General features: G+C 44.4%; 1 protein-coding gene across 4 annotated transcripts in view; it reads left to right on the top strand.

Annotated features, from left to right (window-relative positions):
- Positions 1 to 22,991, top strand: part of CRIM1 (cysteine rich transmembrane BMP regulator 1) — a 1,425,558-nt gene that overhangs the window by 476,658 nt on the left and 925,909 nt on the right. For 3 of the 4 annotated variants that reach the window (XM_069607924.1, XM_069607923.1, XM_069607922.1), the window contains exon 3: positions 16,226 to 16,468. The exons of the other annotated variant lie outside the window; for it this stretch is intronic. In XM_069607924.1, the coding sequence (XP_069464025.1) occupies positions 16,226 to 16,468 (243 nt within the window). The remainder of the gene's footprint in view (positions 1 to 16,225; positions 16,469 to 22,991) is intronic. 4 annotated transcript variants of the gene reach the window in all.

Genomic DNA, 22,991 nt, shown 5'->3' with positions numbered 1-22,991 from the left:
TCTGCTTGCACTTTGGGTGGTGTCTTTTCTTTCCCCCTCTTCCAGGCTCTGACACACCCTTCTCGAATGTTGGTCTCCCTCACTCGGGTTCACTGTGACTTTCAACACAATCTCATCTGTGCCATTCACAAATATAAATGTCTTTTTAAACAGTTCACTGTGGACATCCCTCTGCTGGGTTTACTCTTGTCAATGCACTGACATCAGACTTTGTCCCCTGTTCATCGGCATATCTCTGTTGGGTTCATTCTTGCCAACTTTTGCAATTCACAAAATGCGGGATTCCCTTCCCTTATCTTCACCTTCATTTGCTGGCCAAAGACTTTCGACTGTACGGAGGATTTTGCTAGACCCGCATATCACCACTTCGACCCAAGTCTCTTGCGCTGTTTCCAAGGCCTTCTGGTAATGGTAGTTTCCACCATAGGGTATTCCCCCAGAGTTTCACAAGCAAGCACCTGCCTGGTGCTGGATGCCCCTGTAGCTGGCTTTCCCCTCTCATATCCAAAATAAGTTCTTTGTACTTTTGTCAATTAGCCGTTTTGCTGCTTTTGTTCAAACAGTTTGGTTTCTTATCGACTCACCGGCTGTGATGAACTGCTCAGCTTTTCTTTTCTTTGGAGTCCAGGCCGGTACCACGATAGAAAGCGTCTCCCCTCGGCTTAGTTATCAGTGAAGGAGGGCCTTGTGTAACGTTGACATCTCATGCAACACACGCTGGCTATTATTCGCTTCTTAAGTTTCTGTGGAGGTTTCACTGGCCTTGCTTGGAAAGGGCAAGGCCACTTCGCTTGGTTTGCACAGTCTTTCTCCTCCTTTTGAACTGCTGTGATGAGTTCGCTCCCTTGTTGTACGATCTGCCTTGCTCGTATTGTGCTCTCATGCGCCACCTTTTATCCCTCTGGGGAAGGGAAAGAGCCGTCGGGTGTGTGTGATTCTGTTCAATTGCCTGATTTTCCCTGACCCTGGCATTGGGACATGTCAGGTAAATGGCTTTGGTGTTAGTCCATCGACTTTTGCGATGGGTGAAAGTGTTTATCGGAAAAGGGGGGGGTAGAGTGTTTAGTATCCTTTGGGGTAGGATGGGGGAAAAGTATTAGAAGGGGATACCGTGTCTCACCCATCTGCGTTACACTTCCACTCCCCGAGGACCCCCATCCAGGCGATCCTCCCTCACTCGTCCACCCCCAGGAACTGGATACAATACCTGGATGACAGGTTTCTCACATTCCTTATGTCACTCTTTGCCATTATTAGTGTTTGTATATATACATAAGAAATCTAGGGCAGAATTGGTACTTTATCCAGATAAAGGTCTGTGGGCCAATGCAGAGGCTGCGTCCATCTCCAGAGTCCAGTCATTTGCATATATCCATGCACTGATAGACCCATTAAAAATAAACTGATTTTACGCAGGACAGTAAACGGAGAATGCCTTACCTCAGTATTGAGCTGTAGTGAAGTGAAAAAGCAAAATCTAAGCTGCACTTGGAATGGTACAGATGTCTCCTGTCATAAGTGTGGGGGCTGGGGCTAGGTGGTCGGGTGGTGATCAGACGAGAACCTAGGCCCCTGTCTTCTGTTGCTGGTGTGAACATTAAGATTTCAGGCATGCAGCCATCATAAACCTGATGGGCGGGGGGAATTGGGGAAGGATGTTTTCTGCAAAAATGCAGCCATTTACGCTTCATGGGGAAAGGTACAGAGAAAATGCTAGGCCACATGTTAAAATTGGGAAACCTCTAAGGTGATGAGGTGAAATGGGGTGAACTTTGTGCAGTGGAACGTACTGCACTGGGATGGTGCTCTTTTGGTGAAAGCATAAAAGGAACCATAAGGTGGATAATACAAAAATATAATGGGTGCAGCTGAGGGGAAAGGATTGCACAAAAACATGAAATAGAAAAAGAAAAGAAGAAAAGAAGAAAATTAGAACATTGATGGATGAGTCTGGCAAAAAGAATGAAACGTGAGGGCTCAATAACATATTGGATGAGACAAATATGGAAAAAAGGCTGAAGGTCTGATGTAGGAAGGTGGATTGCGGGGGTAGCTGGTGTTAAGAGTATGCAAAGATGGCCAAGGCTGGGCTGGGAGTAGGCTTTCTCCACGATTGTTTAAAGGTCCTTGGTTGGACTGCCAGAGTTCAAGCCAATCAGTTTTGTCACTGACCCTCTCCTGGCCCCACCAACATGCAACATCCATGGGCTATAGCTCTGTCGTGAGCTTTTAATAGTTTGGCACCACTATGTAAGAGTTAGAAGACCCCAATCTTGCAGATGAATTTTCACCAGACAAATGCACACGAGTTTATTAAATTGGTTAAAAGTCAGCAACAACAGAACAGAGGCAGAATACCATGGGGCAGGTCCTGATACAATACGATTCGTGCTCTACATAGCGATTGATCAAATAAGGGGCACATGGAAATACAGCAATTAAAAAAAAACGGGAATAGTCCTTTCATTGTGTCCACAGATCATGGAGCCTGGCTCAGTAACGTGTATCAACCATGGCAGACATATTTGAGTGGACAGGTAAATAAACCAGAATGCAAGCACAACTGAATGCACGATAATGTAAACGCATTAGTAAAGCAAGTCGCAGCTACAAAGAAACCGTAAGTGGGTCACAGATGGCAAATCTTTGAGCAAAAGCTGGTAAGCTACCAGTTAATACCATAATGTCCAGTCTGGCCATGGGACAAATAAATAGAACACGTCAAGATGAACAGCAAAAAGATGTAAAAACTATAAAGTATGATAATAAAATATGTCAATACAAAGATGTCAGCATTTGATAAAATGGTAATGCATACAAAAGACCATAAAATTGTAAACCTAGAGAGGTACACACATTGACATTTTGCAAAAAACGGATACATGAAGATAGCATAAATAATGACAAAAAAAATAGAATCAATGTATACGACAAATACGCCTAGAAACTTAAACAACTGCAGAAGCGAAAGACAAATACAAAACAGATTAATATTAAGGTGCAGATACAAAATAGTATTACCAATGGGAGGTTGACAAAGACAATACAATCACAGTGGAAGCACATCAGAATAAAGTGCAATAAGCATGAATAGCAGTAGGATGGGCCACCCCTAGAGTGATGCCTGGTAAATACAGGAAATCACTGACAAATCTAGAGGGGATAGTCCACATCATAATAAGGTGCTGCAGAATAAAGTGCAATAGGCCATGGATAGTAGCCTGGCGAACCACCATCGACTAGTGCCTGGTAAATGCAGGTAAATCACTAGCAGAACTAAAGGTGATCGCCCGCATCATGATAAGGTGCTGCAACCATGGCATATTGTAAAGGCCATCAGACATGCATGAATATTTGGTCAAAACAAGCAAAGTAAAATGCTGTTGTATAAAACCTGTAGGAAACTTCAAGATGAAGTGCTAGTGCAGCCTGTCTATAAAGTGCAAATGCAGAAAGCAGTAGAAAGTCTAAACGTATGAGTAGAATCTGACAACCTATTGATGAACGTCTAATGCAGGGCATACAGATGGGCTCAACAGAGATTAGTGAACAATTTTTTAAAATAAACATGCAGTCCCCCATTATCCTGGACAGTGAGACAGCCAGAATCAAAAATAAGATCTGACGGGAGGTCTGCAGACCAAAGGAAAAGACCTGAAAAGGGTAAAATAGTGAGAAGCAAAATAGACACATATATCAAGAAGAAACGCAGTATAACCAGATAACAAAAATGAGCAAGGCAAATACTCTACATATTTACAATCCAAGAAAGGTGTAAAGCTCCTCATCCATGTTGTCCATTGGGAACCTTGGTGTCAAAATCAACAATACATTTTGTCTCAAGTTGTCGCAACCTCAAAGTCCGATCACCCCCTAAAGGATGTTTAGGAACATGGGCTACAGCAAAGAAAGTTAGTAAGTGAAAGTCATTGCCATGGGTTTCCCTAGAATGTTTGGCAATAGGATACGCAGGATCCACATTTTTTATTATCACTCTCAAATGCTGTGAGATTCTTAGTTTCAATTCGCAAGTAGTACTGCTGACGTACCATTTCTGGCATGGACATGACAGAACGCATACTATGAAAGCAGTGTCACAATTAATCGAATGTTTGATTTCAAATTTGAGTTCACTAATGGGATGTATGAATGATTTTTGTACAGTAGCATGAACATATACTTTACACTTGAACAGTTTGAGAAACCAGTGCAAATACCAGAAATCCAATTGGTCAGCCACAAGTTCTTTTTAAGAGGCGGTAGAAAGCTTGATACCAGTCTGTCCTTGAGTGATGGCCCTCGTTTGTAAGTCAATACTGGATGTGTGGACAGTAAAGGACACAAATCCCTGTCCAAAGTGAGAACACGCCAATGTTTTTTGATAATTTTGCAGACACTAGAGGAGGCAATATCAAAGGTAACAATGAGACGTGCATCGGCGGTAGTACTAGATTAGTCTGCCCGGGTACCATGCAAAAGTCTTTCCCTGGATAGTAGGCATGCCTTGGTATAGGCTGTTTCGATAACTTTTTGATCATACCCTTGTGTTAAGAAATCTGAGGCAGCCAAAGCACAGCATCGATCATATTGTAGGATGTCAATACAATTACAGCAAAAGCGGATAAATTCGCCATACGGGATGCTGTTTTTACAGGAGGGTGGATGACAGCTACTGGCATGCAAGGGGAGACCTTTTTTAAAAAAGATTCTATGTACAAGGAGGTATGAATGCCTGTTGGACCAATTGTAACAGTAATATCAAGGTACACAATTTCGGTGTAACTATGGCCTTCAGTAATGCTTAGATTAACCAGGTTCACATTGATACCCTTGACAAATGATAACCAGTCACCCTCTGTGCCCTTTCAAATTATAAAAAAATCATCGGTGTACCGCCACCAAGAAACAACCTGTGTTGGAAAACTCAAAGAAAGCAAATCAGACAGAATAGTTGCTTCCCACCACCCCATTGTTATATTGGCGTAGGAAGGGGTAAAGGTACTACCCATTGCAGTCCACCCCTGACTTGACAAGAAAAGAGCCTTCAAATAAAAACAAATTATTAGTCAAGCAAAACGCCAGCATTTCCAAAATCGTAGTGCTATGTCCCAGTAGGTTTAGTGATCTTGTGTCCAGAAAATACTTGCAGGCTGTCATTCCCACATTGTGATCAATAGATGTATATAATGAGACCACATCAAGAGTGGCCAGAATGAGGCCTTCTTCCCAAGGTATGTCATCGATGTGTTGCAAAAAGTCCTTGGTATCAGGTAAGTAAGATGGTAGAACAGATACAAATAAAAATAAGGTTTTGTCTATAAATTGTGCCAGATGTTCTAACAAAGAGCCAAATAAGGTGACAATGGGCCTACCAGGTTGATGTCAGATTTGTTGGTCTTAGACAAGAAATAGATGGTGGGGATGGTGTAGCTAGGGGGAACAAGACATTTAATATGGTCATCCTCAAGTAAACCCTTCTCCAGCCACTTGGTACATAGAGATGCAAGTTCAGATTGTATTTCAGGGAAAGGATTAGTTGACAGTGCACAATAACATGCACAATCCCAAAGTTGTCGGTTCGCTTCAGCAACGTACTTGACCCAATCTTGTACAACAATGTTGGAGACCTTGTCGGCCGGCTTGATGACAATGCTAGATAAACTTTGTAGCTGGATGATGGTTTGATGCTGCAGAGCAGTCAAGTTCTGTTTTGAATTAGTGTTCGAGTTTTTACGCATTTTTCCTAGATAACTAACACATAGGTCATGGAAGGCCTCAATACACCCACCGACAGGAATAGGATGGTTACAGCTAGATTTGTTTTTCAATTTAGAACACACATCCCAGTTGGAATCGATATCAAAGTCGAGGAGTTCAAATTTTGAAGGGTCGAAAGAATCCTCGTCGAGACAAGCTAGATAAAATAGCAATGGAACATTGAGAATACGCAAGTCAGTCTAACCAGTTCGTGGTATGGTTGGTAGAGTAGATTTGGTCGTGAGGACCGAAGGGCTGAGGATTCTGCTGTTTGCTGTGGCAAGTGGTTCTCTTTCTTTCAAACAGGAGGAGGAAGGAGGATTGGAGGTGCGTGTGCCTGTACCTTTAACTGCAAACTGACCTAGTCACCTGACTGGTCACACAGGTACTTAAGACCGCCTCTTTCGCCCTTGTGGCGCTAAACCCTGAGGACCGAAGGGCTGACGATTCTGCTGTTTGCTGTTTGGCGAGCGGCGCAAGGCGAAGTCGTCCAGGATAACTCTTCGAGAGAGATGGATCCAGCTAATCTATGTACTTCTAAGGTGATACGAAGGAATAGAGCCCAAGTAAGACAAACAGCCAATACTGACACGATACAGACAAACAATTTGAGAAACAAAAAAGTGAGTCAATACTTTTCATGTGGGTCGTTAACTGATAATATTGACTTATCTGAGGATTCCGCGGTTATGCCGCCGGAAGAGGTGTTCGAACCTTTGCAATCTGTGGAGGATGGTTTGTCCGTTAAGCGGATCTCTATATCGTCTCCTGCACCTCCTGCGCTGATAGAATTCAATCTACCCACCCCAGCCCCCCCCATCCACTCCTCTTCTCCGAGTGCAACAGGTGGAGGGAGGGGGGTGTATGATTACGATATTAAATGAAGTGAAGATGGCCAACATCAATATCGAAATGACTTGTGAGACTAGTAAGACTAACCAAGATGTGCTGATTAATGGGGCTGCCATGCTGCCATCGTTGTGTGCGGTGAGGGACGCCGGCTCGGTGGGTGTCGTGCCGGCGTTCGAGGAAACAGCAGTGGCCCGGCGGCCCGAGGCTGCTTCAGGCTCCCCTGCCGCAGCGCACGCCGATGACGTTGGTGGGCCGGCTCGGGGGGCGTGGCCGTCAGCCGCGGCTGAAGCACCTCGCAGTGTGGGGAACACTGGAGCTCCAGGGCTAGTGCAGCGGCTGGGGGTCCTGGCGAACATAGCGGTGAGCGCAGTCGCGTTTGCTCGCCCTGAGTGCACCACGGGGATGCCCAGTGGGATAGATTGCCCTGGGTTGGTCGTTACCAATGCCGTGACTTCAACCTCTGTGCCTCTTATTTCGCCGATTTGTTTGTCAAATGTCACTATGTGTGAATCTCTTGCTGCCTCTCAGAACGATACGACTCCTAACCACGTCCCACAGCTTATTGAGATCCCCTTTAAGGATTCTAGTGTGATCACAGACTGGCATAAGGAATCGATTCAGAACTCTCAAAATGTAAAAGAAACTGCTTCTGTGGATAATGATAAAAGAAATTCGCTAGAGGTAGTTTCTGCCGTTTTACAAAATTTGATCAGTTTAAACAAATCTAGATCTTGTAATCGGTTATCTGTATCTACCCTAACTGATGAGTTACCTTCGAAGGCCCCTCAGAAAAGAACCTGTACGAGTGTCACTGATTTAAATCATGATATATGGGGATCTAGTAATTACAAAAGGAGCAAAACACGCGCTGATGAATCTCCTGATAGGTTCGATCAATCTCAAGAGGGAAACGTGGCAGACTCTCAGAAAAGAGCACCGATTCCACATCAGACCAGTCAGCCCAATAATAAGAGGCGCCATCTCCGCACAAGTGAAAGCTCAGCTTGTGTAGTGACGTCTGATGACTCTGAAATGATAGACTCCTCGATGGGTGAACGTCCCTTTCCAGAGATAAGGAGGAAAGGGGCTTGTGGTAGGCGATCGGCATTTAAGTCCCAGGGGAGAGTATTAGAGGAGTGGTCCGCTCCATGTGTTCATGTGCCTTCAAACTAACTTTTAAATGCGCTTACATCCGCAATGGCAATCTCTGACACCCTTCACCAAGTTATATGAAACTCTGAGCGACAACGTTAAGGATGTCACTACGTTACTAGCCATGATGAATTCAAAATTGATGCATCTAGAAACAATGCAGGAGATTGATAGACACAAACAAGAAGAAGTGTCTCATCAAGTTCTGGGTGGCTTCTTAGCAGTTAAGGAGGCTAAAAAGAACGACATGATTGACAAACAATTATTTGCAGAGGTTGCAAAGGAAGCCTTGTCTTTATTTCATAAATCACATACAACTAAAATAGAAGATCTGTTGAGTGACAATAACTTAAAAGTTTTTCGAAGTGAAGCTTTAGCCTCCAATGCAAATGTCCTTGTAAGTTCTTCACCGTTGGCCAAGATGCCGACTCGTCATCAACACCCCGCACAACCACAGATGCTAGTCCTCCAAGATAGTAAGTTATCTCGAGGCTAATAAAGGAAGTGATTGACATCTCACATGAAGCGCCTAGGGACAGTTCGATTGTCGGAAATCGAGGTGCAAAAGCAAACGACTGTTATTGAACCTTGTTCTAAAAACGTTTGTCAAATAACTTCCCTTGACATTTCGTTCAATACAGCTTTTTTGCAAGCAAAAAATGCATCTAATCCAGCCTTAGTGGACTCTCAAATGGCCTCCGGCTCATCTCCACTTCAGAAAATTACAGACTTGGCTCCTGAGCCGCAACTTGTGGCACTGGCGCCTCTAAAGCCCGCAGGCATGTTTCCCATCTTTGGAAGCTCGGACACTGAAGTGCAACCGTCTTTATCCGCTGGCAGAAAGTTATGCCATCCGCAAATGAAAAAGCAAAAGAACATGCCAGCCAGGAGAAAATCGCAACAAAAAGGAGCACGAAAATTTTTGTGGAATTTAAATATGTTCCAATTAGTTGACAAAGCTATTTCTACTAGCTTGAAATTAGCGGACACAATTAAGGAGACTCAAACTGTTCATCATGAACCTGAAGAGCCAATGTCTAAGGCGACGGAGAGTCCGCCAAATGTTGAGGACTTAGCTATACAAGCAGAACTAATGGACTTGTCAGTTTATGAAGACAAGATTGATCCTGATGATGAAGTGAATAAAACCGTTGCTGAAATGGGTCTCTCAAGACGCTGCTGCATCCTCATTAGACACAAATCCGAACAGTGTCCCTAAGATCACTTCATCGGAGAAACAAAGGTGTACACCGATGGAGCCACAGAAGCGTGAAATTCCACCAACTTGCCCTTCCCGAGTAGCCAAAGACAAGAGTGTGCGAGATTATTCCACAGGCTGCTGAGGATTACGATGTCAGCAGAGGGCAGAGGAGTCCGGTATTTGTTACACTTCAAGAGAAAAGAGAAAGACAAAGGTTTCAAGGCCAACAGAAGTCTCAAAAATCTGAAAATCCATGACACTCGAGGTCTGCAATGCAAAAAGTGGAACACCAAAGTTTTAGTGGAAATAAACGTCTTCGCTTAAAGCTGGAAGAACAAGATGTGGTTAAGATATGTAATCAGTTCAAGTCAACGACTGAAGAGATTGAATACATGCCAATTTTGTCACAGTACAAAAGTAAATGTCTTGGTCTCAAAAATCAGTCATTTGTGAAAAAACATAGCTTTGATCTTATGATAAAACAACGTAAAAGATCGATGAGAGCTGAGATTCGAAAAAATAATCCGGGCCCAAAGAATGAAATAGCAGCAAAAAACAAAGTAGTCAAAAAAGCCCTCACAAACTGGATTAAAAGTCATCTAGTCGTATTACATCAAAACGATACTGAAGCAATGATGAAGACCCTCAGGAACAAGAACAGTGGCGAGTTTTGGCGAATTATCAACTGCATTGAAACCTCGCAAGTGGCCTTGCAAGCGTGCCCAGTTCTAGAAATAGAGTGGGTTAAGCATTTTACAGCCCTATAATTTAAAGACTTTGCTCCAATCGTGTCAACTACTAATATAACATCATGGAATTTACATTTCCTTAAGGATGATATCTGAGAGCAAAAAAACTCTCGGGCACCCGACCCCGATGGGTTGTCCAACTGTATGATCAAACAGTTTCCTGATCTATGGGCTGATATGTGCTTTGATTTATTTGTGAGTATCAATTTGCAAAAGCAAGTGCCAGCCTCATGGAAGACTGGTATAATAGTGCCAATTTTTAAGAAGGGTAACAGAGCATCACCAAAAAACTATCGCCCGGTGGCCTTGCTTGATGTTCTGGGCAAGATTTTTGCATCTCTCCTGCAAGTAAAACTGACCAATTGGGCTAAAACAGCAAAAAGAGTGGATGAACGACAAGCAGGTTTTGTGAAATTTGTCGGTGCTCTCTGAACCTGCTGGTTTTAAATCTGCTGAAAATGGAAGCCCTAAGAACAAACACGAGAGTGTATCTTGCCTTTGTGGACGTTTCGATGGCTTTTGATATGATAGACCGTGAACTGTTGTGGCAAAAATTGAAATTGTGGGGTTGCCCGGTTGACTTACTTGCGGCCATCAAAGAACTCCACACAAATACTTCAATTGCCATTCGGTTGGATCCATCAGGGACGTTATCAACTCAAATTAAGACGTCGGAAGGAGTTCAGCAGGGTTGCCAGCTAGCAGCTGCGATTTTCAGCCTATTTATCTCTGATATCGGTGCCGCGATTCAATCAGTGAGATCCTTTCCACCTAAACTCAATGCATCGAAGGTAAGCTGGCTGTTGTACGCGGATGACTTAGTAATCCTAGATTTAACACCGATTGGTCTCCAACGGAAACTTGAAGCTGTACAGAAATACGTCTGCCAGAATAAATTGAAGATCAATACATCTAAGACAGAAATACTGGTGTTCGAGAACTTGAAAACAAGTCATAAATCAAGGGACTCAAAGTATGTGTGGTCTCTAAATCAAGAGAAACTGCAGATATCAAAAAGTGTAAAATACCTTGGCATGACACTAAATTCTAGTATCTGCGATGAGCCTTGGGTGGCCGACTCAAAAAGAAAATGTGGCCAGTTGGCCTGCCAGGGCCTAGTGATACAAAAATATGGGCAATTTTCAGTGCAACCACTACGCAATTTTTACGAACAAAAAGTCGTGTCGATTCTGGCTTAGGGCGCGGAAAATGCTTTTGGTTGCCAGTCTACACACTGGAGCTCACTAGAACATATGTTCTGGTCTAAGACCCTAAATTTACCACCTGGAATCGCAACTGCTTGCATTCGGTATGAATTAGCCTTAATTTCATTACATGCAAGGATATGCTGGAATCAACTAGCATTGTTTCGAAAAACGAGAGCAGAAGAAGGAATATTGCAATTCCAGATACTTCACAACGCTGCATCAGGAGGCCCAGATATTCTCTCCCAATGGATAAAACGTTGTGAAGACCTTTTGGCAATAAATAACATCAGCTTAAAAACTCTCCACACTAATCCAACGCTGCCAAAGTGGTGTTATGGCGTGCTGACTGGATAAATACATGTCGAGAGCGTTTGGCGGCCAATGCGATGACAGATTCTCCTGCTGAAGCAAGAGGGTCGATGGTACAATGATAATCAGTCTGCGAGTGCAGAGGAGTGGTGGCGGAGAATGTGGAATGGACTGGATATGAAATTAATCTTGCCCCTGACCTCCTTTTTGGCCGTCATAGATGATAAATTGAAAGAGAATCCAGGACAACTATGAGTCTGCTAAAAGGAGTTGAGAACTCTCAAGGACGTTCGTTAAGAGGGAATTCGGGCGATGAGTTCTGTCTGTTTGTGTGGGGAGAAGGGTGGCGGCCTAGTTGGGGGCAATGATAAGGACACCGGAGTTGGTTGTCCTTTTGTTTTGTTCGTCTGTGTAATATTTTAAAGGTTTGATTTAAACCAATAAAAATAAAAAAAAATAAAAAAGATTTGGTCGTGACAGGATTCATAGGAAAACATTTTTTCAATTTGATCTTACGAAAAAACTTGTCAATCAAGGCGTGACTGTACATAATTGAAAGACATGGTAGGGCGAAAATTCCAACCCAAGGAAAGTAGAGATTGTTGGGAGGTAGTGAGGACATGGGAAGAAAGGCTAATGATCTGGCAAACCTTCATAGTGTTATTCTTCAATGCCCCCCCCCCCCCTGAGTACATTTGTCTGCTCTGAGTATCCACCTTTGAGCAGTTTCCCACGTTGGCCTCGGCAGGTTTTCTTCCTGACATCACCTTCTGTCCTCTTCCTCTGCCGCGACCCCTGCCTCTTTTTTTTATTCTTTCCATCCTGGCACAGCAGTCGCATCTCCTCTAAATAAACTTTGCTTAACTGTGGGTCATCATTTTCTGAGTTGGAGACGTCTGATTCAGAGGAAACCATCCCTGCTTCGAGTTTGCGTTGCCTGTAAGCAAGGAAGCTTACACAAGGAATCAAAACATTTGGCAAAGGTGAACACTCTAGCTGATTCAAAAGTAAAGTTTGTCCCTGATGTCTGTGCTTGCGTTTTGTCATCTTCGTAAGCAATTAAACCCTCCTCAATTTTGATGCGTAATATTTTTCCCTCTTCTGTACTTGGCGTGTTTTGTAGTTCAAATTCCGCTTTTTCTAATTATTGAAGCACTATGACCATCTTGTTTAGCATATTTCACCAAAATGGTCAAAAAGTGAGCCGAACAGTCCTTACTTGCTCCACCCCACTCCTCAAGCATCTGTGGATCTTGGTCCTCAAAAGAGGGTGTAGTCATTATGTGCAAGCCTCTAGGCACACATCCAATATCCAAATAGTTTTGTAAACTGTTCTTCACACCATTTTGAGATCTCTCTTTTACGGCATCTTTCAATCTCCTTTAACAGGGTCAGTTCTTTGCTGATATTGGCATCACTTTTTTTCGTGGCAATAATAGAAATGGCAGTAGGTGCATCTTGCTGCTCAATAAAAAGATCCTTGGCCTGCAGCAAACGTGCTGTCACCCGCCCATAATCTCGCGCTCTTCTGTTTAATTATGAATGTATATTCTCATGTGGCTGGCACATAAACAAGCACACACATTCTCTCTCTCCTCCCCCGTTCATCCTGCAAAGATTGTGCCTGCAAAGAATTGTTATGGTGGGTACAGGGCCGAGGCTAAAGCGCTGTACACGCACACCTAAAATCAATATGTAAAGTCTTTGCCTGCTCAGTCATCCGACATGTCGACCCCTTTTAAAGGCTACAGTTACGTAGTGGCGGTTAGGCTCTGGAGGGCGTTTTGGGGGCAAGCAGTCAGTGGAGAGGAACTGTGCTCCCTGCTGCATCGACATCTGCAGGCTCTTTCAATTAAAAATATATAAAGGAATCCAAAAATGTAATTTAATAGTCAAAGCGTTATCATTAGGCATAACGTCATGCATGAAGTTGCCACTTAAGACAGGAGCTAAACAGTGTTTATGAAAACGATATCTGTAATTATACCCAAAGCCCAATAAGTAATTGTGTGTTGCCTGCCTGATGGAACGATACCCTTAGCCGGATTCCTTCACCGATAGAAGGATGCGAGAGCCGGGGTGGTAATTACTGTAAATCTTGTTGTAGTTTTATGCTATGATCTTTTTCCCAACTGAACAAACATTTAAGGACACAAAATGATGGCGTTGTTGCGAATTCTTTTTATTTTTTTATTTTTGTTCAAATTATTTGAGAACCTTTTTTATTTTAATGTTTGTGTGTGCAGGGCAGGCCGCGGTTTTGTACAGTGAGCTGCATGGAAATGGCAGAAGTAAAATAAGTGTTCCAAGCAATAGAAAATTGTAGCACCTCAGGAGTATGGGAATCAGGAAATTAAAGGCGAACTGCGCAACCTTTTGTTATGAAGTATATTGGTTTATTTGCACGTAGAGCGTGCCTAGAGCCTCTAATATACTTCATTAGCTTGATCTCCGAGTTATATTGATTTTCCTGTGAGATTAATAAAATTATCGGTTCGGCTGCTTGCAAGTCTATTGTCACTGCTTCATGCTTTCAATCCATCCACTGACCTATGGGTATAGCAATTACGCACGAGTTTTTACAGGTTCCATTGGATCTCCCCAGGGATATTTTTCCAATCAGTTTTAGACGAACCACGTTTCCATCACCTTTTTCTCTGACCCTTTTCATGCATCTTGGATTGGTACACATCCCCATCTTAAAATCCTGCATATTCTTCTCTCTCACATTCATTATACGTATACCATCTAAGCCAATCACACTTGGCAATTGAATAATATTGGTTTATAGAAAATGTATAAGTCACCACCTGTGATTCTGTCACTTTGAGGTGCTAAGATAACCCTCCCAACAGACGTCAAACAGAAAGCGCCAACTCTACAATCGATATACACATTGCATTCCTGGCCAGTGCCTCCAGGACCATGGGCACGTCAGACTCCACTCTGGCTTCAAATGCCTCTCTGCTCTCTCACATGACACCCAGAAACAGACCTTCACACAGAGCTCAGGGTACTTCCAATCTGCACGCATAAACACAACAGCAAAGCTACCTTGCACTTTTTCTCTCCCCTTCCCCCGTCCCCATTATCCCCCACCCTACTCCTTCAGAAGGGATAGAGATGATGAAAATGGCAGCATTGCGTGATAGAAATCAGAATAAGCTCTGTTGCCCTACCTCCTCCCCTACCTACATGTATGCGGGAAAGACTCCTGACCCCCCCCCCCCCTCGACCACCAACCCTCGCCCACCTTTGTCCTCACTGGATTTCATGCCGCCTTCACACACACCCACCACCTCCAATTCACCTATGTGTGTGCCTTTGAGAACCCCAGTCACCTAGCCCCTCCCACCTGCTTCGTCATCTGTTTTTCTCCTTTGCTCACCCTACCGCCACAGGGCCTTGCCACAACGTCCACCTAGTGGTACATCCCCCTTGCCATCACAGACACCTGTCAACATAAGCATGTGGAGATCGCGCCACCTGGGAAAAGTGGCACGTTTGTTTTTGCTGACAGTCGTAATGTGGGAAATTACAGCCAGGTATTCCATGTTTACAAGTGTTTGCCCTTTTAGAAAGATCCATCGATCAAAGGATTTGTTTACATTAGAAAAGTCCCCTCGCTTGTATCCTGAATGAAACACGCGACATCCATGGTTTGTGCTTTAGCTAGGCAACTTCGTCAAGGCTGAGGAGCATTGCTTTGGTTCAAATTCCTATAGGATTACTCATTAGATTGTGCATGCGATTTTACAGCCGCTGTATAGTAGTAACGTATACATTTGTTAACCAAGCAAAGGATATCAGCCGGAGATGATTGGCGCCTTAAATTGAGCCAGTAAACTGACGGGGGTAGAGGGACAGATCAGATTGCATCCTTTTGGTCTGAGACCAAAGTTTAGATTCAGTTCAGTTGTAGTGAGAGGGAACACAATTCCAGCTTAGCATGGTAAGCAAGGTAGCACTAAACCAGCATTGACCACGCCAACAGAAGGGCCTGGAGGGGGGAGGATCGGGGCCAACACATTTGTCTTGGAAACAAGACCACGCAGAGCAATACAGGTTCGAATACCAGTCCCACGCTTTGAGACTGTCCCTACAGTGTTCAGTGTGTTCTAAAAAGGTTAATTAGCGCTGTTGCTAAAGTGGACTGCTTCAACCACCTCCAAGTACTCAGAAACATGGAGCACTAAGCGCAGCCTAGCAGGCTAAAGGCACAGTGCTTGGGATCCCTGTGCTTTTCCTGCCTCAGCCATCCACCTCTCCGGTGCCGTTCAGTGTGCTTCGTCTGTTGCACGACATATCACGTATATCAAAACAATGTCCCTTTCTTCATCAGTTTATCGCAAAAGAGCCAGATGTATGCAGCTTCTGTAGGTGTTACCACTTCCGACCCTAGTTATGCAGCCCATGGGCACCTGTTTTCTGCCACGAAAAAGTGATCCCTCATCTACACACTCTCCTAATGCATTTGTCTTGCTATGCCTCCCTAAGAGGATAGAACTGTGTTGTATAATAATCGGGCCTTGTGTTTGGTTACAAGCTAGACTTTAATGGTGCTAAGTTGCTCAGACAAAACAGCAGATCATGCAGTAAATTACAAGTGACGGTTAACTTCACTTTCTCAGAGGTTTTGGACAGTCTCTGGGTGCTGGTTGCCAGCTCCAATTGTAGGAGGAGTCAGGAGCTGCTTCTGCTCCGTCGCTCTCATGCACCCTGAATCGCGGTGCCCGCTTCCGGCGGCTTCCGCGCTTCCCGTCCTGCAAGTCTCGCGAGAGCTTGCCATTACTGAGTCTCGCGAGTAGCTCTACAAACTGGACGACATCGGACATACTGAATAACTTCAGAATCCAGAGCCCCAGGTTGTTGTAAACTACTTTTCTACAAATATGTATTTCTCTACAATTCTGTCCTTTCCAAGTGTAAAATTCATGTCCTTTTGTCACTTTCAAAGCTTCGGTTCTTAATTGTCCTTCTTTTATATCTATTTTTAGAGGAGAAACCAGACTGCTCCAAGGCCCGCTGCGAAGTCCAGTTTTCCCCTCTGTGTCCAGAAGATTCTATCTTGATTGAAGGCTACGCTCCTCCTGGCGAGTGCTGCCCCCTCCCAAGCCGCTGCGTGTGCAACCCTGCAGGATGCCTTAGAAAGGTGTGCCAGCCAGGCTACTTGAACATCTTGGTGTCCAAAGCATCAGGGAAGCCGGGGGAGTGCTGCGATTTGTATGAATGTAAACCAGGTAAGGATGGATCACCCACTTATCTGCCCCCTGCGCCCAGTCCCCCAGTGTCCATTATAATGTGGCTTTGGTGCACTATAAACAGCTCTCTTTGAAAGCCATCTTTAAATCGGTGCTGCAATTATTGAGCAAATGTAAATGCACCAATAATGGCAAGGCTGAATGAGGAGCGGAAGGAAATTATGCAGCAGAATGAAACACGAGCACAAAAATAAAACTTAGTCCGAAATAAATTTGAGCGTCCGGCTCGATGTGAAAACTGTTAAATGCATGTCTCAAATCGAGCACATAACTCCATGAGGGCTGTAAGTGGGCCAGGGATAGCTGGGGAGGGTCCACAGCAGTCTCCAAAAAAAATGTGTCACTGTACATATTGGCTATATCAGTGGTGCCTGCACCTGACAAGCATCCTTTTAACTAAAAGATGTGTGGTGGCTGGCACCACCATTGTGGAAGAAAAAGCGAGGCTGCCAAAAGCGGAGGCCTTTTTCTTCTAGAGCACAAAAGCTACAGGCTTTAGGAAAAAAGGACTCTGCTTCTGGCGGCCTCACCTTTTCATCCTTAATGGTGGCATTGACCCCTGCCAGGTATCCCTGTAACTAAGATGGCTTGATCGCTGCATCTCTTAGTTAAAGAGATGCCTGTCGTAGGGCGGCTCCACCATTAATGAAGAGAAGATGAGGCGCTGACCACAGCTAGGCATCCCTTCTGCTAAAAGATGCAGGGCTCATCACCCTCTCACGGGGGCGTGAGTCATGATCCCTGCATCTCTTAATGGGTTGCCTGGCAGGCGTCGGATTGCCGCTGACCCCCACCTGGAATCCTTTAATGTAGAAATGCAGGGATCATCCCCCTCACACCCAGGGTGAGCGGGTGATGATCACTGTAAAGGGATGACTGCAGGGGTCAGTGGCACTTAGCTGCCGCCCATTGGGCTGCAGCCCCTTTAGTCGACGCCCATTCACAAAGCTCCCCTCCCCCCTCGATTTCACATGCCACTTAAAGAACTGGACTCAGTGCAATAGCTCATTTATTTCCCCACTGACCTCTTTGCACTGTCACACTATCACTACAAAAGCAAGGCAGTCCGTGGAATCGGAACCTAGGTATTAACCAGGGCAAAATTCCATTCTGCGCTCACGGCTTCCTCTCTGCTCACCTTCGAATTACGAGCTTTTTAAACTTGGTTTTGTCCCTAGCTAGTGCTTAAGCTCCATTTATGAGCTGAAAGTGGATCATTGCCTGTCCATCCCATGCTGTTCCCTGTGGCCATTTCTACCCACTCCTCCTGGGATCTCTTTGAGCTAGCTCTACAAGCAGTAACATCAAACTTTATGCTGTGAAGGCCTGAACGTGTTATTTATAAGCAGTTTTCTGAGAGTTGAGGGATTGACTGCAGCTGTAAATCTGCTGCTGTAAAAAAAAAAGTCTCAACCCAGTGTGCCTCCACCCACTTTATAAGCAATGTAGCTCTGATTGGCAAATTGACATGAGAGGGCAAAGGTATTGAATATGGCACGGGAAATGTGCACAAGATCACACAGTTAATAGCTTTGAGTCAAACATGTACACTAAAACCCAGGATGTGCAAGTAGAGTGATGATAAGAATACAAATATATGAAAAGGGATGTTGGGTAAGCACTTGGAAGCGCCTTATGATAACAAAGAAAGTCGGCAAACTCCTTACCCACAATTGCTGTTACAGGTGCTGCCAGTGCTAAGCCCATATACAGGGCAAGCAACGACGGGATCTGTGTGATAACATCCTTGATGGTATTGTATAAGGTAACTTAAAGACAATACTCACAAAGGCGGAAAATACCACCTGAAATGTCAGGGAAGCCCACAAATCCTGTTGATCCAAACGGGGACCCAGAAAGGCTATATCAGCAACGGAAGAATAACTTAATATTTAAGACTCCTGACAAGGGACAAGTAAGAACAGTGATTACAGAATATTGAGGAAAACCTAGGCATTCACACAGGAGCTGGCTACAACAGCACACCAAACCCAATAATCAATGCGGAAGTGCAAGGGGAAACCTGGAACAGTGTCCAAGAGAAAGTAAAGGAACAGGAGCAGGGAATACAAAATTACAAAGGCAAATCCTCCCCCTCCGCACCCAGGAAAGGAAAGGCAAAATACTAAATCTATAAATGAGTGACTTTGCCGTATTCTGCAGTGAAATCTTGATCCTTTAGTCAAAGGAATAAAGAACACAAACTCGGCTGCACAGATAAAGGAAAGCATTGGGAAGTGCAGACTGCAAAACAGAGGAAGACAGAGGGACTCTAGGAAGCAGAAATGACTTGTAAGCACACTAAATTCGAAATCCATGGAAAAGGGAACAATACAATAGAAACTAGGAACTAGACACTAGGCTAAGAACCAGGAAGAACGGACTGGTCACAAACGGGAACACTGCATCAATGATCAGCACTGAACTGAAGCAAACTTCGGCTTTTAAAGCTGGTTAACGAGCATACGTTTCAGGTGTGCTGCTTGCTGCACATGCCAGCCACAGCTCCTGCTTATCCTCCACCCAACCTTGTCCTGCAAGGGTGGAGATGAAGCAGTGGGTCAGGTATTCTGGGAAGCAGTCTTTTGATTAAAGCAGCACACTGGCTGCCAAATCCAGGAATGGATCCGGAAGGAAAGTAACATGGAAAATAAGGATTTAGTGCTCCCAATTCACCACAGCACTGTTGCATAAGGTTGCGAAGGAAAGTCCAGTAGGGAATAAAACCCAAATCTGACCCCCAAGTGGTGGGCACGGGAGCGAAGGAGTGAATCGTGACAGTAACCCTTTAGTTTTTCCTTATCTATAGGTATTAGATGGACATTTGCCAGGCTCTACTAATATATGCCCAGGTACTCCAGCTGTTCTAATCTTACAGCCTTTTAGTACCATTATGACAGTGCCTTGCAAGTGCCAATTCCATGCTGACACAAAAGCCAAAAGGGATGGATTTGCCAATGCTTTTTAAAAAATATGACAGTACCTTCTACAATACATTGTCTGCCACCTCTTGCTGCACAGTTTTATTCCGTCGCTGTGCTCTGCCTTTATTACCTGTGTAATAGGATACTTCAAAAGAAAACTGCTTTTTTCAGTTTGTGTGCTGTGGGAACTGGAAAAAAGACTGTTAAAGTCCCTGCTTCGTACTGGGAATGTTGGCAGTTACGCCAATGTTGGTTTTGTTTAGCACTGGTGCTATATGAGAAAATGCACAGCCGTGTGGTCCGCCTCAGCCAAAAGACCCTGGTGCTACCCTCATCTAAGGCCCTACCTAATCAGGTACTGGCCCGTTACCAGCTGAGACAGCCCCCACGGCCACAAATCGTCTCCTCGCTGGGGTTCATAATTAACCTTAGCACCCGGGCAGGGGGAACCAGCCAATTGGATGGCTAGGAACGCAGACTTGAACCGCTGGTACAAACCCACGTTCCAAGCCGCCTGACGCCGGCTCCCCCACCACCACCCCCCACCCTCTCATTTAGTAGTTTTAATCCCCCCAACACCCTACATACCTTATTGCGGCGGCAAATGCTGCCGCCACACCCGCTCCTTCCCTTCGCCCTCCCCGCAGGCCACCATGGAAAGGGAAGAGGGGATTTTCCTTCCTACAACGGGATGCCATGCGCATTCTGTTGTAGGAAGGAAAAAAAGAAACTCTTTATTTGTTTTAAACTACCCCTTGGTACCGCTTTGGTAACCCAGTTTGCTAATGGCCTTCATCCCCCGTTCCAGCCCCTGGAACAGGGAATTAACGCCACTAAGAAGGGTGGAGCGTTTTGGAATTTTCAGAATGGTGTTAGAAAATGCATAGCTGTCGCATTTCTCAAAATCCAGTAGTTCCCAAAGCTGTTTTTATTCACTACCCACCGTCCCAATCAGTATTGGCAGGTACCCCAAAGCAATTTTCCCCCTTCCTTTAGACCGACTTTACATTCATCCTTTAAGGCAGGCTGAGAGCCGTACTTCTCTTAAAGCTGCAGCATGTCAGCGTGCACCAGTGTTCAGCTTGTTGGCTGCGAGCACTGCCAGATGCTGCCATCGCGGTAACTCCATTTATTTGGCACTTGGCCCACACACATGGGGGTGGGGGCGTTTGGCATTTAACCATAGCTCTACTCTGTTCCAAGGCAATACTTGGTCACCCTCATAACGTTCAGTATGAGCAGAAGTTGGTGGTTTCAGTTGCGAGCAAAATTGAGTTGGTGGTTTAATCTTGTCTTTTACCCCACGAGTGGACCACTATACGTAATCGTTCCTTTTGATATCGGTGTTATTTTTTATTAAAAGCGAGTTTAATATTTTCTAACCTGATGTGACACGTGTGGCTGGTTTATTTCTTAATAAACAAGATTGGGGCAATGTGTTCGTTATATGTGAAATCTTGGTTTCTACTTCACATCGGCCAATGGTGAAAGTAGAAACAAATGTTTTTCTCTTGCTATAAATTCTTCTCAATCTACTCTGGGACCAGTAATCATACATAAGGAGCTGCCCGTCAGGTTCTGGAGTATATATACCTTCAATCCCCCTCAATTCTATACATACGGACAGCCACCATTTCTTACTCCCCAAGAGATAATTATCACTAGTCAGTGGCTACTGGCGAGTGCACATGTTGCACCCTCGTATATAGTGTGACCTTGTGAAACACCTCTCTGGTATTATGATAGCACATGCAAAACACGTAAGCTGATGCAAAAGTCAACTGGTATGGATTACCAAACCAATTGGGATGTAGAGGATCCATGGTCAACAATGCAATGTTTACATAAACATTGTTAGTCTCGGAACCACCAAGGTTGACAACAGGAATGTTTTCGCATTTGGGGGAGGAGGCAGTAATCACTAGGTCTGTTTGGGGGGTGGGAACGTCCATTGGGTTATCTGCAGTCTTGAAAGGCGTTGGCACTGGGCCACATGGTCGTTTTTAGGCCTGGTGCTAGTAAGCCCTATTCTTATATCAAATAAAAGTTAATGCATGATTTGGGCAACTGCGTGGGTTGTGGGAAATAATGTAGGTGAGGCAGGTCATATGTGGTGGTTGCCTTTGCTGGCAGCTGCACTCCTGGTGTGGCAGACCATGGTAGGACTGTTATTGTGAAGACAGCCAAGCATTCATGAAAAGGGGTAGCAGCGTGTACGACCACTGGGTCCGCGTGGCGAGGATACCCAGTGCAATATGGACTGCTTTTGATTTTCTTTTGTTGGGCCGTTTCCAACTACAACAGAGGTTTTCCAGAACTTTCAGGCTCTATTTACTTTAAGTGTGAAGTTCCTCAATGAAGCAATGATTACTCTTCTATGTGTGTTTGCTTCATATAATCCCTTTTTCTTGATTCTATTGTTGTTGAGGGAAGGGCACTACCACTTAATGGAATTTAAGTCCTTTTGGATAGGCAATAAAGTAGACTGAAGTAAGGAACACAAATAAAAAAAAAAGCTCGAAGAACTAAAGAATCAAAAACGAAGAATAAGTAGATAAACTACAATTCAATTGAAGAAAAAGGGTTTTCAGCTTTTTTCCGAACACGAGAAGATTACTAATATCCTGTAAATCGGTGGGTAGTGCATTCCACAGATTACATGGCACAATAGTACAGGAGCCCCATAGTTGAGTGCATGGATGCTCTAATGACCTGGGGACATACGAGACTTAAAGCGTGTTTTTTTTTGTATTTGTATTCTCTTTATTGATTTATATAACGACAAACAAGAGAGCATCTGTTGCTTCCACATTGCAGAAATATACTCTGAGCAGTCTTATCCAGCAATTCCCACCACTGTTGCCCCTCATTACTTTCCTTGTCGGCCTGTTCATCCATTTGTTGGGCTTGCTCCAACAAATACATCTCATATGGGCCCGATATATCTATAGGCTTCGTGTTTGGTTGAGCGAGGAGACCATATTCCGCTTCTATCTCATGGCAATAGATATCATCTCTCATCCATTGCTCCACCGAGAGTGAAGACCCCCTTCCTCAGAGCATTTCCATCTGCCTCTTTGCTAATGCCAGTAATGACCCTATCAAGCGTCTCGCATGCACTGCCACTTGCTTTGTATATACCAAGAGTTCCACCAAAGGTGTGATCCCCTGCTGTTCTCCAGCTTTATCCCTCAATGTCTGGAATACCTCTGTCCAAAAATCCAAAAACCCATGATCAGCGGTCTGGTCCTTAAAGCATTCTTTAACATACACAGAGATGTTGAGCCAAACAAAGCTTTATGAACAGTGGTCAAGAGTTTTAAAGAAATTCTACATTTTATGGGTAGCCAGTATAGCTTTCTTAGCACAGCCGAGATGTGGAAGTGCCTAGAGGCATTTGTTACAACCCTGGCTGCAAAACCTGCAGCTGCTGAATGATCGTCTGGGAGACATATAATGATTTGCGAGAATTGTTTTTTGGCGCCAATAATGGCCCTGACAATGGCTGCATAATGTTTTTCAGAAAGCTGGGGCCTAATTATCGAAGCAGCATAAGGTTGGTGCTGAAGTTCCAAATA

This window comes from Ambystoma mexicanum, chromosome 4q (genome assembly GCF_040938575.1).
Source record: "Ambystoma mexicanum isolate Mex_15411 chromosome 4q, UKY_AmexF1_1, whole genome shotgun sequence".
NCBI classification, from domain to species: Eukaryota; Metazoa; Chordata; class Amphibia; order Caudata; family Ambystomatidae; genus Ambystoma; species Ambystoma mexicanum.
The sequence above is the reverse complement of the archived record's forward strand: the minus strand, read 5'-3'. Positions and strand labels throughout refer to the sequence as shown.